Source organism: Temnothorax americanus, unplaced genomic scaffold, assembly GCF_048541705.1.
Source record: "Temnothorax americanus isolate GAGA-0224 unplaced genomic scaffold, ASM4854170v1 Scaffold31, whole genome shotgun sequence".
NCBI classification, from domain to species: Eukaryota; Metazoa; Arthropoda; class Insecta; order Hymenoptera; family Formicidae; genus Temnothorax; species Temnothorax americanus.
In genome coordinates, this window is record NW_027509453.1 from 1,944,423 (window position 1) to 1,958,974 (window position 14,552).

A 14,552-nucleotide genomic window follows, 5' to 3' on the forward strand; every position below is an offset into this window, starting at 1 on the left:
GCCGATCCTTGTACAAGCAAAAACGATGAACTTTCAAAAAGTAAAAAAAGATGATTGTACGGTGCGAATGGATCTTTCATGAAGCTTCGATTGTTGTTGTTCCGTCGAGTTTTTCCTTTTGCATATAAAAATACCCACCCTCACGCTTTCCCGACGAGGCTGCCGGGCGGGATCTCGCACGTACGTTTCGATCCGCTCGTAGAAAAACGATTCTCGATCGGCGAAGATACGCGAAAAGCTTGGAAAGAGGTAAAATGGAAAAGAATAAAATCGAAAATGCGTCGAGAGCCCGTCAAGCGAGCCCCAGCCTTTCGATACCGCGGTTAACCTACGATTATTATGATTACTATTAGTTATTAATTATTATCATTATTATTACAATGAGATTGCCAGAAGGCAATTGGAGGCGTATTTTATAGAGAAACGAAAGGGAGGGGAGAAAGAGAGAGAGAAAAAAATCCAGGAAGCAATGCCTCGGTTTAAAGTTCGAATTGTCGAAGCCATAATATGTTACAAAATAATAATTCTTAAGTGAATCGACGAGAAGCGGTAGTAAGGGAAGAGAAGCCACGTTTCGAGATTCTCCTTTTTTTCTTTTCCTTCTTCACGCGGCTCCTTTTCTTTTTAATTACACGCATACACAAAACACGCACAAAAATACATATACAAATTACGCTGAGCAACTACGTTACTTAGCAAATAAATATTTATACACGAAAGTAGAAAACGGAACACGATACCGCGTTATGAAATTTTAAATTCTTCTCTCTTCCTTTATTATTACTATTATTGCTATTATAATAATTATTATCATTAGAGAATTAGGCATCGAAATTTTATTGTTGTTAACGATCGCGCGAGATTGGTTTTCATTATGTTTGTTATAATTTCTTTTTAGTTAAGCGCGTGGTAACGCTCGACTGAGAAAGACGGAGATGACAGAGCCTGCAAAACTGCGTCGTTAATTGAGATTTATATGTGTTTTCCTTCGTTTTTCTTTACGCTTTAGGTATATCGAATTCGACTTTCGCTTTCTTAATCTCTTTTTTTTTATTTGCGTATCGCGTAGAGGTTATTCAAATTTTACGTTCCTCCTTGTGCCCCCCTTTTTTATGTGCAACCCAGTGCACTCTCCTCGTTTAGAAGGCGAGGAGTACGGGGACTAATCTCGATCTCATTTTACACGCGTATCCGACGTCGCCGTGGGGAAAATCAGGCTCGTTCGAATCGACGAGTCGCGAGGATTGAATTTTATTTTCTTCCACGTCCCATTATACGTACTCCTCAATTGTCTCTTTGCAACGTTTTCGTTCGCCGAACCGCGAGAATACTATTTAAAGACCACGCTTTTAGTCTCTATCGTGACGATTACTTTCGGTCTCGCTATGAGAGAGTTCCTATTTAATGAGAAAAAAAATAATCGGTAAGGGGAAGATTCGCGGAGAAGGGGGGGAGGGAGGGAAGAAGGGAAGAGGGGAAAACGAGCGTGGCGGGAAACGCGGCGTTCGGCGAGCGAGCTCGTCGAGTTACGTTTGCTAGTCAGAATTGGTTTAAAAACGATGAAGCAAGCTAGAGATTTTTACGATTAGTTACTGCCTATTATTAATTAATTAGTTTGTTAAGCGTAGCTGTTACGTTAGTTAACGCGGCCCCACCCTCGAGCTGCACTCATCCTGAAAAAGTAAAGTAGGTCAACACGCGCGCATACACACACACACACACACACACACACTCATACATATACGCAATGGTATACAAACTACGGTTCTTTAGTTACTATTCACGTAGATTGAGTCTTCGATTTATGAAAATTAATTGCAGTCCGCCGAAACGTAGGTCATGTTAAATTTAAGTCAATAACTCCATTCTTATTTTTGTTACGATCTTCCTTATTTTTTCCTCTCATGCCTTAGACGCATACACTCACGCAGGCTTAGCCTGCCGCAACTATTACATAATAATAGTGCCAACACTACCGTCACTCTTATTATTACACTGCTACCGCTATCGCTAGGAAATGTTAGTACATCGCTATTATTATTATTATATTATGTTATATATTATATGTTATTATTATAACAATATTATTAATTATTAATATTATTATAATTATTATTATATTATTATCAACATTGTATGTATTAGAATTCGTGTTGTAAACTGTTCTGTCCTCGTTCGCGTATGGTACATTAGGTAAATCGATGTGATACATGTCTAGTTCTCTTTGTGTCAATTCGATCGTGATTAATTTCCCTTCTTTGCATCCTTTTTTTTTCTTGTTTTGTAATTCATCTTTCATACATGTGGTTCCTCGCGCGCGGGCGCGATCGACGACGGCTTCTTTTGCCTAAGAGAGAGGCAGGATAATGTGTCGAATCTTTAAAATACGCTGACGATTGTCACATGGAGTTTAGGACACGTGCATTTATTAAATTTTATCGTTACCTACTATTATATACCTTGTCGATGAAATACCGGGCGTACGAACGCTTAACTCGCAAGCAATGGAGAATGCTCTTACACAAATCTTCCCTCTTATCGCTCGATGTATCGAAATTTTGGATGTGTTCAAGTAAATATTCGATACTTCGAAATATTTCTAAGTATAAAAAAAATATACGTATATGTGATCCAAAGTGAAATTAATGTTATATTGATCTCGATACGACGCGCTCGTACACCCGGCGATATTCGTTATTAATTAACGCTATTAGTTATTATCAGTTACTGCAATTAGTACTATTACCACTATTATTAGTTATCGCTATCGACTCTTGATGCATCCCTTATTGTCGATCGGCGAGATAACTATTTCGATTGCCCCCTCCCCGTCTCGAACGCGCTGCTTCGTTCAGTTAGTACTGTCGCACTTAATGATCTATTCTCATTAATCATCTACTCTCATTAATAATTGAAATTTTTACTTAGGATTAATTCGAAATTAGGATCTCTCGAAAGTGTTAGACATTCGTCGTGCAGAAAAGTAAAGACAGTTCTCACCTGTTTACACACACATTTCGTCTATTTCATACGATGATAAAATAATACAATGTTGAAATTAATCGTGCAATTGTTATCTCGATCATTCAAAAATTGTTCATTGCCAAATTAATGTGCGGCAGCACCAAACACGGAGTTATAACCGATCGAGACGGAGAGCGGTGTGCGCGATTTGAGATGTTTCAATGGAGAATTAGTGTCCGAAAGGTGCGATGACGAGCTAAAGGAACCAGAAATTGCGACGAAGAATGTCGAGGCGAGAGAAATTATTCTTCTCCTCGCTGGTCATTCTGGTCGCGTTCTGGTTGCAATTGGAGAAGCTATGGGATCCTCAAAGCGCCAATGCACGTCGCGAGCTACGTACATACAATTTCGAATTTCGGAAATAATTGACGCGCGAAAAAGAAGTACGAAAATAAAAAAAAAGCTATCTTAAAGCGAATACTAATGTAGTAAGAAGGAGAAAAAAAGAGAAAGGAGGAAGCATGTCATACAATTATATTCATACCAATCTCTTTCGGTTACGAGCGAGTTCCGCATTGTGTAGGATATGTCTCATTGATGATGATTACGATGTGAAGATTAATATCTACGAGATGAGGACGAGAATGGTCGATGATTGCGACTAACGGTGGAAGAGCGAGATCCAAATTGTGAAATCGCGAGAGCCTTTTTGCACGAAAACGCATTACAAACAAATGCGTATCTCTAGGAATCTTCTTTTTGTTGTTGTTGATGATGATAATAACGTCGATGAAAACGATAGGGTGCTTCTGTGCGATGGAAGGAGCTCCGGGCACGCGTGCATGGAAGGAAAATTCGAAATTCGGAAAACAAATCTAGTCTTTTCCCTACCACGTACGCGACGATCCGATTCTGTCTCGCGTACGTGGGCAGTGTTCGATGAGAATTCAAAACTAGCGTGTATCGATAGCTACAAGGAATCAATCTTTTGGTCGATCAGTCGACCGTCAATTAACCTTTCCAGATATAGTGACGGCGGGTGAGCAAGACTGTGAGTGAAAAATCTCGGGGCATCGGCCCCTCTGGATTCGAGAAGCAATTATTCTTGTATCCGATCGAAATGTAAGATTACCGATTTCAATCGGATTCATTCCCCGATCCAGTGTTCACCCTCCGTTACTACACTCCCTTTAGCCGAGAAACATGCTCAATTCTTGTCGATCAATCGTGTTATCATGCTCCATATTTAGGACGCTCGAAAGATGTGTTTGATTTTGCGGCGCAAAATTTATAGATGAAAAAGTATATGACGCTTCGTCGAAGCCTTTTCAAGCGCGATCCGAAAAACAGCACTTTCGACAAAAATAGCCATTTCGACTACAGATATTTTTTCAAAAGATTTTTCTCAAACTTTGACGTTCGATGCACAATATACAGCGCGCGAAAAAGGCCTTGACGAAACATCGCGATTCTCTCGAACATATCAAAATACGATGGACTCCACGTTGGAGCATTACCGCGACATTACTTTCGATGTGTAATTAGATTGTAAGTAATAAATCCAATGGAACATATGCGTCTATGCGCGTCGCGATGCGCGCGCTCGCGCATAGACGCCATTGAACACTGCACGATCGATGATCGCGAGAAAAACAGGTAATCAACGCGAGATCGAGGATGGGAAAAGATCCGATCCTTGAAACATCCTTTAGGCTTACGATCGAGGATTAAGAGTTTGTTAGATGTTAATGTCTGCGGAGCGGGTCGGCTTGGCGCTTAGTGAAAGTGATCTTCGCGCAAAAAATTTCTTGCAAAAAATTCCAAATTTTCTTAAGAAATTCCAATACATGAAATAAAATTTGTGTAATGTTTAAAGTTTTTTTTACGGCGACGAAAGAAATTCACATTTATATACGGCAAGACAATCGAGGAACTTCGTCTGATAAAGAGAACTCGAACTACGGAGATCATTTCGGGAAGATCGCGAAGCCGATTCGCGGGCGTGTAGATCGAAGATAGGCGAAAGGAAAAGAAGTTTATAAACGAGAATAAATTCTTCGTGCCTCACGACTTCCGGCTGGACGATCTTTCACGCGACTACGATAATCGTAATTAATGGCTCGGATCGTTGTAACGGGAGACGAATGAAGGAATTTGACCCGCAATTAAATTGTAAATATGCGGTAATCGTGTGAAAAATGCTCCCGATCGTGAAATTCGTTCCTTCGTAAGCGCAAACGGAAGCTCGTCGATTCCGGAAGCACGCGATCGGCCAGCCTAAATTTAAGGTCTTTTTTAGAAATTAGCGGCGGAAAGGCAGATATATATCGCGAGGGCGACTATCGCTGCAATTTTGTGAATGAGAGAGCAAAGGCTTGCCTGCGAGTGAAACATCGTAAGATAAGTGATTGTGAGGAGTTGAGCGAATGGAAGAATGCATGAGTGTGTTCGATGGTAAAAAAGTAAATTGCGAGAATGAGAGAATGAAAGATATATACAATATATGGAGAGAAAGAGAGAGAAAGAAATTAAGTACGAGAAAATGGGATATAAATGTGCATGTGAGAGATAGGAGAATAAACAAAATTTTACTACCAAGTGGACTAGAATCGCAACCGATGGGCATTATTAAGCGAAAATAAAATTTTCGGAGCGTTTTTTCGACGAAGAAAAGCGTCCAAAATTGTACCTATTTTCATTTTATAAATTATATATATATGTATATGTATATGTATATGTATAGATATACGACGACCTAAACGATTATTATTGCAAGATGTAATTGCAAGAGAGAGAAAGAGAGGGAGAGTGTGTGAAAGAGAGCGCGCGCGAGAGCAAGGCGATAGGAAAGACGATGAAAAATAAGAAATTATTGTATCTATATTCGGAAAAATGATCGATGATGTATTCGAATCGTGATTATTATTATTATATATTATGATTATTGTGTATAGTTAAGGCGAAAATGGAATTTTAGACGAAATTATCGAACTCGAGGTATACATATAGGGAGCTTAAGTGAGAGAGAGAGCGCGCGAGACAGTGCGAACGAAAAAGAGAGAGAGAGAGAGAGAGAGAGAGAGTGTGTGTGTACGTGAGAGAGAGAGAGAGAGAAAGAGAATTTCTCGATGGTGATTGCACATTGCATGTCGACAGGCAACAAAACAGAGTCCCCCTCCCCTCCAGTAAAAAGTCAATAGAAAAATCAAGTCACGGCCGCGAATGAAACGCAAGAACAAAAACTTTTGAGATCGTGAATTTTTCGAAGTAATTTCAAAATTTACACGAAAACGGGCGACTTCTTTCAATTTTTCGAAATCGCGAGACTTTTCTTCCAAAAGACGAAAAAAAAAAGAGAGTGATTCTCGTTTCCTTTGTACCAGGACCAAAAGAAAAATAGCCGAATATATATCTATATATAAAAATATACATATATGTATGTATGTATGTATGTATGTTCGTATGTACGTACATACATGAACCAACACACGCAACGCGTACGAGACGTGCGAACGCGTTCTCCATAGCGCGACGATCCTGCCGGAACGATGCGCGATCGAGCGACTTTCGGACAACCAGAACGAGTGCCTCGGGTCCGATCCCAATAGAGGACGGGCCCAGATTTGGGAAAATTCTTTGCCCCGGCAGATCGACGCGCTCGGGGGACTCGAGCGGTGAGGAGGAGAGGCGACAGGAGGCAAAAGTAGCTCGGTCAGCAATAGTTACAGGTCGAAAAAAGCAAAAAGACAGGTTGAATAAGAAAAAAAACAATAGAAAATCAATTCGGAACAGCGGAAACAAAAATCGCGTAGAAACACGAGGCAACATATAGTTATTATACTTTCTCTGTAGCACACAGATCGCACTATCGCAGTTTCAGTTTCTTCCCTCGCGATCGTATAGATCGTTGTTAGATTTTTCGATGCTCACGGTATCGCGACGGCCACGTCCCTCGATCCAGAATGAGTTTTTCGCGAACGGATCGCTCGATTAAACATCACAGAGCGATCGAGGAGGAGAAGAGCGAAATTGTCATCGATCGACGGACGCGGGACGTCGTTGACGCCTTATTTTTTTTCACCGCAATGTATCCGTTCTTCTCATCAGTATTGCAATTTCCCAACTCCCTTCCCCCCGCAACCCTCTGCCTGATTACAGCATTCTCACGTGCGATACAAATCCCGCGGATATATCCCGTTTTTCCCACCCTCACCACTCCACCGCCACCGACCACCCCGTCACACAACCAACCCGTCTTCCCCCGGTCCCTCCAATATCAAACCGATTTACTAGTGTGAGTGAATGTGTCAACACGTGCAAGGGTTTTAAAAAAAAACAAAATTCTAGCAAATTTCGAGGAGGAATGGTGGAAAAAAATTGAGGAAAGCGTCGAGCAAAATGCGATCGTGAGGATTGATTTAAAGAGAATAACTGGGAAAAAGTACACACACACACATTCGTCGGACTGTGTAGGGACATTTTGCATCAATTGTGTAAGACACGAGACAGAGGGAAAAAGTGTGCGTGTGTGTGAGAGAAAAGGGGAGATTAAAAGCGAAAAAAAAAAGATTAAATAAAAGAGGAAGCAAAGTCGAGTGAGAATGCGCGTGTGGAAGATGCGAGAGCGAAAGGTAGAAGAGATCCTAAAGAGAGCGAGCGAGAAGATAAAAAACGGCGGAAGCTAAAAAAACAAAATGTACGAACGAACATTGATACTATCTTCGTTTTTTAAGGTCGTTTCTCCGTTCGACACGCTACTATATAAATATTGACATTTGTCATTGGATTATTACCGACGATGATGAAGTATCATTATTATTATTATTATTATTATTATTATTATTATTATTACGGAACTATTATTATTACGATGATAAATGATGATGATTATTATTATTATTATTACTACCATTTATTATTGTCATTATTATCACAATTTATTATTGCGATGATGATCATGATTATTATTATTATTAATATTATTATTATTATTACGTGGTACAATAAAAATTTAATAAGCATTCCAAGTCTCGTGATTGCCAACTATAGGTTCCCATAATCATGTATTCGATAATACCTTCCTTTATATAGTTTATCACGTCATTTTAGTACCATGACCTCTCTTACGTATAGAGATAAAAATAACTGCCTGCCGATAACAGAAGGAGTAAACAGAAATGTTGGTACAACGTATAATATGATATCGCGTAGTTAAACACAATTTACAGAGACGGCTTATACTAGGTCAATTTTGCGTAATATGTTTTTCCAGAGAACATACTGTGACGGACCTTTTTCTCATTGCTCTTCCTTCATTTATAAAATGCAACATTGTACAAAAAAAATTGATTTATTTCACAAAAAAGTTCAAAGTATAGAGGATGACAACTAACGTCGATTTTTAAACGCTTTATAATAAATTGATGACGCCAACGTAGATGACTCGAGTATAATTAAATATCTAGAAAGATCTAAAGCCTTGTGTCCACGATGCTAGAAACTTTCTAGCTTGTCAAACTTGAACGTTCAAGTTTTAAAACTTGCTACATCCGAGTCTGATAGCAAATATCACGCGGGGTCATCACAGCCAAAACGGAGCGGCTGTTCAGAGCCACGCTATCCAAGTTAGTGAACGATAAAGCATTGAGAAAGGAGCATCATGCTTCGTTTCGTCGCTCGCGGCAGATTCATCGTCTGTGACAATCTCGAGAAATGTTTAAACGCTTTGGGAGGCGTACGTGACACCTGCAGCGTCATCACCGTATCGAGGTTCAAGGAGAGACTTGGCGGTGGTTCGACGTCGCGTTCGAATTGTTTGATCGATTCCGCGACACCTCGTGCAACCGCCGATGCGACTCGCCGGGAAAATCGTCGGCTGTCATCAACGTCGACCGTCAGTGAAGCCCGCAAGACGTGTCTTTACGATCTTCACGTGGAAAAGCAAGGCAAGTTGGAAATTTAATTGAGTTATTAATATCGAATTATATAACATTCTAAAATTCACGCTAAATTATTGCAGAATTTTGCTCGCAAATAAATAAATAACATAAGACAGCTTTTCCGAGATGCGTTTCTTGATTTTTATAGTATTTAATATAGTAATACTTAATACAGAAAGTACGTAATAATTTAAAAAAGTCATTTCATGCGATTTTTTATTTAGGCAAAATCGTCAATTTTGCTGGTTGGCTACTGCCGGTACAATATCGAGAGACGATTGCCGTATCTCATCTACACACCAGATCGTTGGCGTCGCTCTTCGACGTCGGTCACATGCTGCAAACGCGTGTTTCCGGTAAAGACGCCGGGGAATATTTGGAATCGCTAACCACGTGCGATCTCAAAAATTTAAGCAAAGGTGCCGCGACTTTGACTGTCTTCACCAATGAAAAGGGGGGAATTTTAGACGATCTCATCATCACTAAAGACGATGAAGACAGATACTTCGTGGTGTCTAACGCGGGTAGGCGGGACGAAGACAGTCAACTTCTTTTGGAACGTCAGGTGAAAATGCACCTGAATTTGCACGCTTCTCATTTTGCCATCAGTCAAGATATACAATAAACGCTCCTCTACTTTCAGGATGATTTCAAGAAAATTAGCAAAAACGTGTATATCGACTTTTTGGATCCCTTGGAGCAAGGTCTGATAGCTCTTCAAGGTCCTACAGCGGCGACGGTTCTCCAATCATTAGTAAAAATCGATCTTCAAACCCTAAAGTTTATGAACAGTGTTAAAACCGAGGTGTCAGGAAGTCGTATCAGAATTTCGCGATGTGGATACACCGGAGAGGATGGCTTTGAGATATCGGTACCTGCGAATGACGCGATTAACCTAGTCGAAAGGATCTTGGAGATTCCTGACGTCAAGCTAGCCGGTTTAGGAGCCAGAGATAGCTTAAGGTAGATTGGTAGACAGACATATAAGATATATTTTACGTCTTAAAATAATATCTTCGAACGTGTAATCGAGATAATATATATACGTGTGAGCTAATTTAAAAAGATTTAGATAAATAGCAAGCAATAAAGAATAATAATAAAGTGGAATTTTATTAGTTTTTTCCGTTAATTTTTACAGACTGGAGGCTGGACTATGTCTATACGGTCACGATATCAACGAGAACACTACACCAGTCGAAGCTGCCCTTACGTGGCTAGTCGGTATGGTCTCGCAAAAATCGCTAATGAATCCCCGAACACGATAATTACTCTTCTAATCGCTTCTAAATACCAATGTAGTTTCATCTTCTCTAACTAGCCCTTCTCTATAACTTTGTCACGCGAAACGCGAATTATTGCAGTTTTACAAAATATCGATCTCCCTCTCTCTCTCTCTCTCTCTCTCTCTCTCTCTCTCTTTCTCATAGCGAAACGACGAAGAGCCGAGGCGAACTTTCCAGGCGCGAAACGAATACTTTCGCAGATCAAGACGGGCACGACGAAGAAACGCGTCGGGCTGTTACTGGGTCAAGGACCACCTGCCAGGGAAGGCGCGCCCATATTGACGCCGGAAGGTGAACGTGTGGGCAGCGTCACTTCCGGTGGACCAAGCCCGACCCTGGGTCGGCCGATCGCCATGGGATACATGCCGCCGGATTTGGCGCAATTCGGCGGTGGGGTATTGTTCGAGGTTCGAGGGAAAACGTACAAGGGTACCGTAACGAGAATGCCCTTTGTGAAAGCGAAATATTACACCGCGAAATGATGCTGATTTCGCGACGGAAATTGCTCGATCTCCGGCAATGCTACAAAATGATTAATTGACAGCGACGAATCGTTCATAAATTCGTCAAGCACGCGAACAATTAGTTAGGTTCGTTTGCTAACGCGAATAAATTGCGACGAGTCGCAAATGATATTTTAATTGACAGATAATTTTTAAAAATTTCACTTGCACACTAGCTGATCTTTAAATTGAATTAATGTCAAATAATTGGGCTCTTCGTTAAAATTGATCGTTAAAAATATTGTGGTATTATTAAATATAATATAATATAATACCAATCTTGTAAAACAGATTAGTAGAAGAATTTATAAGATCAATTATAATTATAGAAATGTGCATTTTTATAATAATTTGAGCATAAATGCAATATCTATTTTTATATACATATATTACATCATATATAAAATTTATGTAAAACATAATATAAATGTATCTAAAAGTAATGAATTATTATAGAAATTATATACCGGAGCATCTTTCAATAAATATATATTTTAAATACAATACATTTGTAGTTTTATTATATATCTAATATTTATTTTTTATTATATATATATATATATATATATATATATATATATCATGTGTAATGTATATATAATGTATGTTTATTATATAATAAATTATATAACGTTTACTTTATTATATAATATTTTATAAAATATGACAAACATTATAAAAGTATAATTATAAATATAAAGGTTATAAAGTTTAACTTTATAACCTTCTATAAAGTCACACTCTGAAATTCATTTTTTATTTTTATTCTATCATTAATTCCTACTACCTTCATATATGTATATATGTATATTGATAATTCTATATTATCGACAACAATGAAATCGCATAATTATTCACATAGTCTTTACCCGTCTGTATCTAAAAAATAGTACTTTTTTTGGAGGCTTTGAAAAATTATTTATTATTAAAATATATCATATATACCTATGTGTAATATCTAGTGAATAAGTTAGAAAATCCGTTGAAATTAATTTTCATCTTTACGATCGCGATTTATCTCTCTAATGTAGAATATTTCATTAAACACACCTAACGTCGGTATTGCAGAGATCTCGAAATCAATTAGCATTCGAGGGACTTGAGCGCTAAAGTCGATACTGTATCGACTGCAATGACTGCATCTACCGAATAAAATAACGATCGATAGATATAAAGAATCGCGGGACTCATCGCGAATCGCGATAAAAACGGCGACTGGGCACGACTCGATGCATCATGACTTACGACATTTGACATTTCTGCAATTCTGATATCTTCTTTGGCGCTATCGGATTTTCCCGGTGCGCTACTGCTTCCACACTTGATATTTTTAATTTTCTACGGTACTTATATTCTCAGTACAAGCAAGCGATTGCGGCCACAGCGGAAAAATAATCACTGCCAATTGCTACCGCGTATTTCGTCGAACATTCGTCTGACACTCCAATTTTACATATATTGCGCGAAAGATCGAAACTAATACAATCGCGCGGAGTTTACCTGACGGAACTGTCGCGCCGACTCGATGTAAAAGCTGCCCGATGCTCTCTGTTCGAGCTAAATATCGTAGTTTTTCGAAAAATTCTCTCAATTTAACTTAACGCTCGATGCATCTGTACGCGAAAAAATTCTATAAAAGTGAATCAGAAAATGGCGGCCTTTCCTCGTTTATCCAGCCGCCGCTATTCGGGCACTGGCGATAAGGTATAATCGCCGGTGCGCAGCTAATTGACATATCGGAACAGCGATATGCTCATACCTGATGACGATCGCGCGTCTGGTGCCATGCTCTTTCGATATGCGCGTTGATGCGAATGAAATACGCCGATTCGATCGAGTCCGGGCCCGCGCGGAGACGGATCCGTTGCTCCGTTGGAACGTGTCAGCGATCACCCGATCGAAATAGAGTAAAGTAAAAAATCAAAACCCGTTACGAGCTCGCGACGAGCTTCTCGCGGAGCACTCGCGGACGACTTTCCGCGCGTGAAATTCGCGGTCGAACGAACGGCAACGCTCGCGAAAAATATGCGTGCGCGATCCCGAGAACCCAGGCACTGCGGCGCGTAAGTGACTGGGGCGCAATTCGAAAACTATCGCAGGCGGAATTGCGATTATCGAAAATATCGCGAATCGATCGAGGCGACCGAACGACTTTTCTGGTCACTGTCACTATAATGTCACTATGGAGAGAAGTTTGAGAGTTGGCATGCCTGCGCGTTTTAAACGAAACCTATCCACTGACGTCTCTATGTAATGATAATTAAAATGTACGAACTCAAAAACACGCAAAGAAATACACGACGCTTGTTAATAAAATAATGCACTCACCGAGCTGCTCCGCGTCGATGCCGTCTTTTCGCGCCGAAAAAATCTTCGCTGGCGGCATCTCATATATCCTCGAGAGAAAGTACCACGCGTATTTAACTTTACTCGACACTCCCGACATCGCGAGTACTCCAAGACACACGGTAGTGTCTCACGTCAAGTGCGTGCGCTGGCCACGTACACGCACCGGCATAAATAATAACGTCCCGCGGCGACTAGGGTATGCGTGCGTGCTTATACGTACGTAATCTTGCCCACTTGCCGTCCCGTCGAGGGACACCATTTCTGTAGCCGGAGCTGTACATACACACGACGATCGCACACAAACGAGTAACGCGGAAGGAGCGCGGAGTTCAACTTGTCGCGACGCAACAGGTTATACCAACGTTGCACCTTACGCACGCGATTATTTCCACGCGTCACACTGTCCCTCGCGCGTTGACACGATCGTTCGCAAATATTCATCACTCTCGATATCGTATCTGCGCGCAATTCACACTTGGAAGACGCGACGAGTACGGAGCTCCTACCCGGAGCACGGAGCGAAGTAACAATGGCGCGGCAAGGAGAACCGCGGGGGCGCGGGTGGCGCGACGCGCGACGAGTCCGCGCGAGCGCCGGCGCGGCGCGTGACGTAGGGTGACGTCACGAGGGTTAAAGCGCGTAAACAAACGTTTGAATTTAACGCTCGCGAAAATACGACGCACGCCGTAAAATAGCATAGTTATTATTTCACGATATTTATGGGCGGTAATCGTTTTTCTTAATGACGCTTTAATCCAATTACATATCGCGTTTTGAAATTCTCATCAATTTAAGTATAATATGTTGACGATCTTGAGATACATTGAACTGCATTGAATCAAACATCTCTTTAAGAAATAAGATTTACTTTATCCAATTGGAAAATTATATTTTGTCAATTAATTTATCGTTCTTATACTGTGTTTAATCTTTGACGTTTTAAATTTTCTTAAGGGATACAGAACACTTTATCGCTACATTAATTATTTTCAATAAAAATTTTGAGATATAATATCTAATAATTGTTCGAAAAAGACTGTGATTCTTTTATAATATATCATTATTTATACATGTATTTGATTTACGTTTGTAGTATAATTTTACAAATTCATTGAAATAAAAAAAAATAAATTACCGGCCAAGATGCGCAACAGCGGAATTGTAACCTTGCGTCGATCGTCGATCTGTAACATAAAAATATTTTTACATTGAAGCAATATGTCAGTGGAAACTCCGAAATTGCGAAATGGCGCCGGAGTTAAACCTCGGGTGAGTTAATGAGTATCGCGTAATGCGGGCGGTGAATCAAGTCGCGCTTGATAAAGTGACGAAATCACGGAATCCACCACACAGGGACTGAAAAAAAAAAACAGAATAGCAAAATAATAAACGAACAACTCACCCCATACGGTTGCCCCGCTGTTGCCCGCATAATTCTGATTGGTTAGAGGAAAAGACGACTGCGTATTTTTGAAAATGCTACACCAGTTTTTCTCTCCAACGTGAAAAGA

At 40.1% G+C, this 14,552-nt stretch overlaps 1 protein-coding gene and 1 long non-coding RNA gene across 6 annotated transcripts in view; one reads left to right on the top strand and one right to left on the bottom strand.

The window, feature by feature from the left end:
- Positions 1-13,578, bottom strand: part of LOC143901042 (uncharacterized) — a 258,202-nt gene extending 244,624 nt beyond the window's left edge. For 2 of the 5 annotated variants that reach the window (XR_013257943.1, XR_013257942.1), the window contains exon 1: positions 13,021-13,578. This is a non-coding gene — a long non-coding RNA (uncharacterized LOC143901042). Of the gene's footprint in view, positions 1-12,451; positions 12,467-13,020 lie in introns of those variants that run through there. The other 3 variants (XR_013257956.1, XR_013257950.1, XR_013257949.1) reach the window with 3 other exon arrangements.
- Positions 8,536-11,167, top strand: LOC143901031 (aminomethyltransferase, mitochondrial). Its single transcript, XM_077412959.1, has 5 exons — positions 8,536-8,909; positions 9,128-9,468; positions 9,547-9,866; positions 10,045-10,127; positions 10,334-11,167. The coding sequence occupies exons 1-5, from the start codon at positions 8,624-8,626 to the stop codon at positions 10,669-10,671; spliced, it is 1,368 nt and encodes a 455-aa protein (XP_077269085.1). The 5' UTR covers positions 8,536-8,623; the 3' UTR covers positions 10,672-11,167.
- Positions 13,579-14,552: the final 974 nt, after the last annotated feature.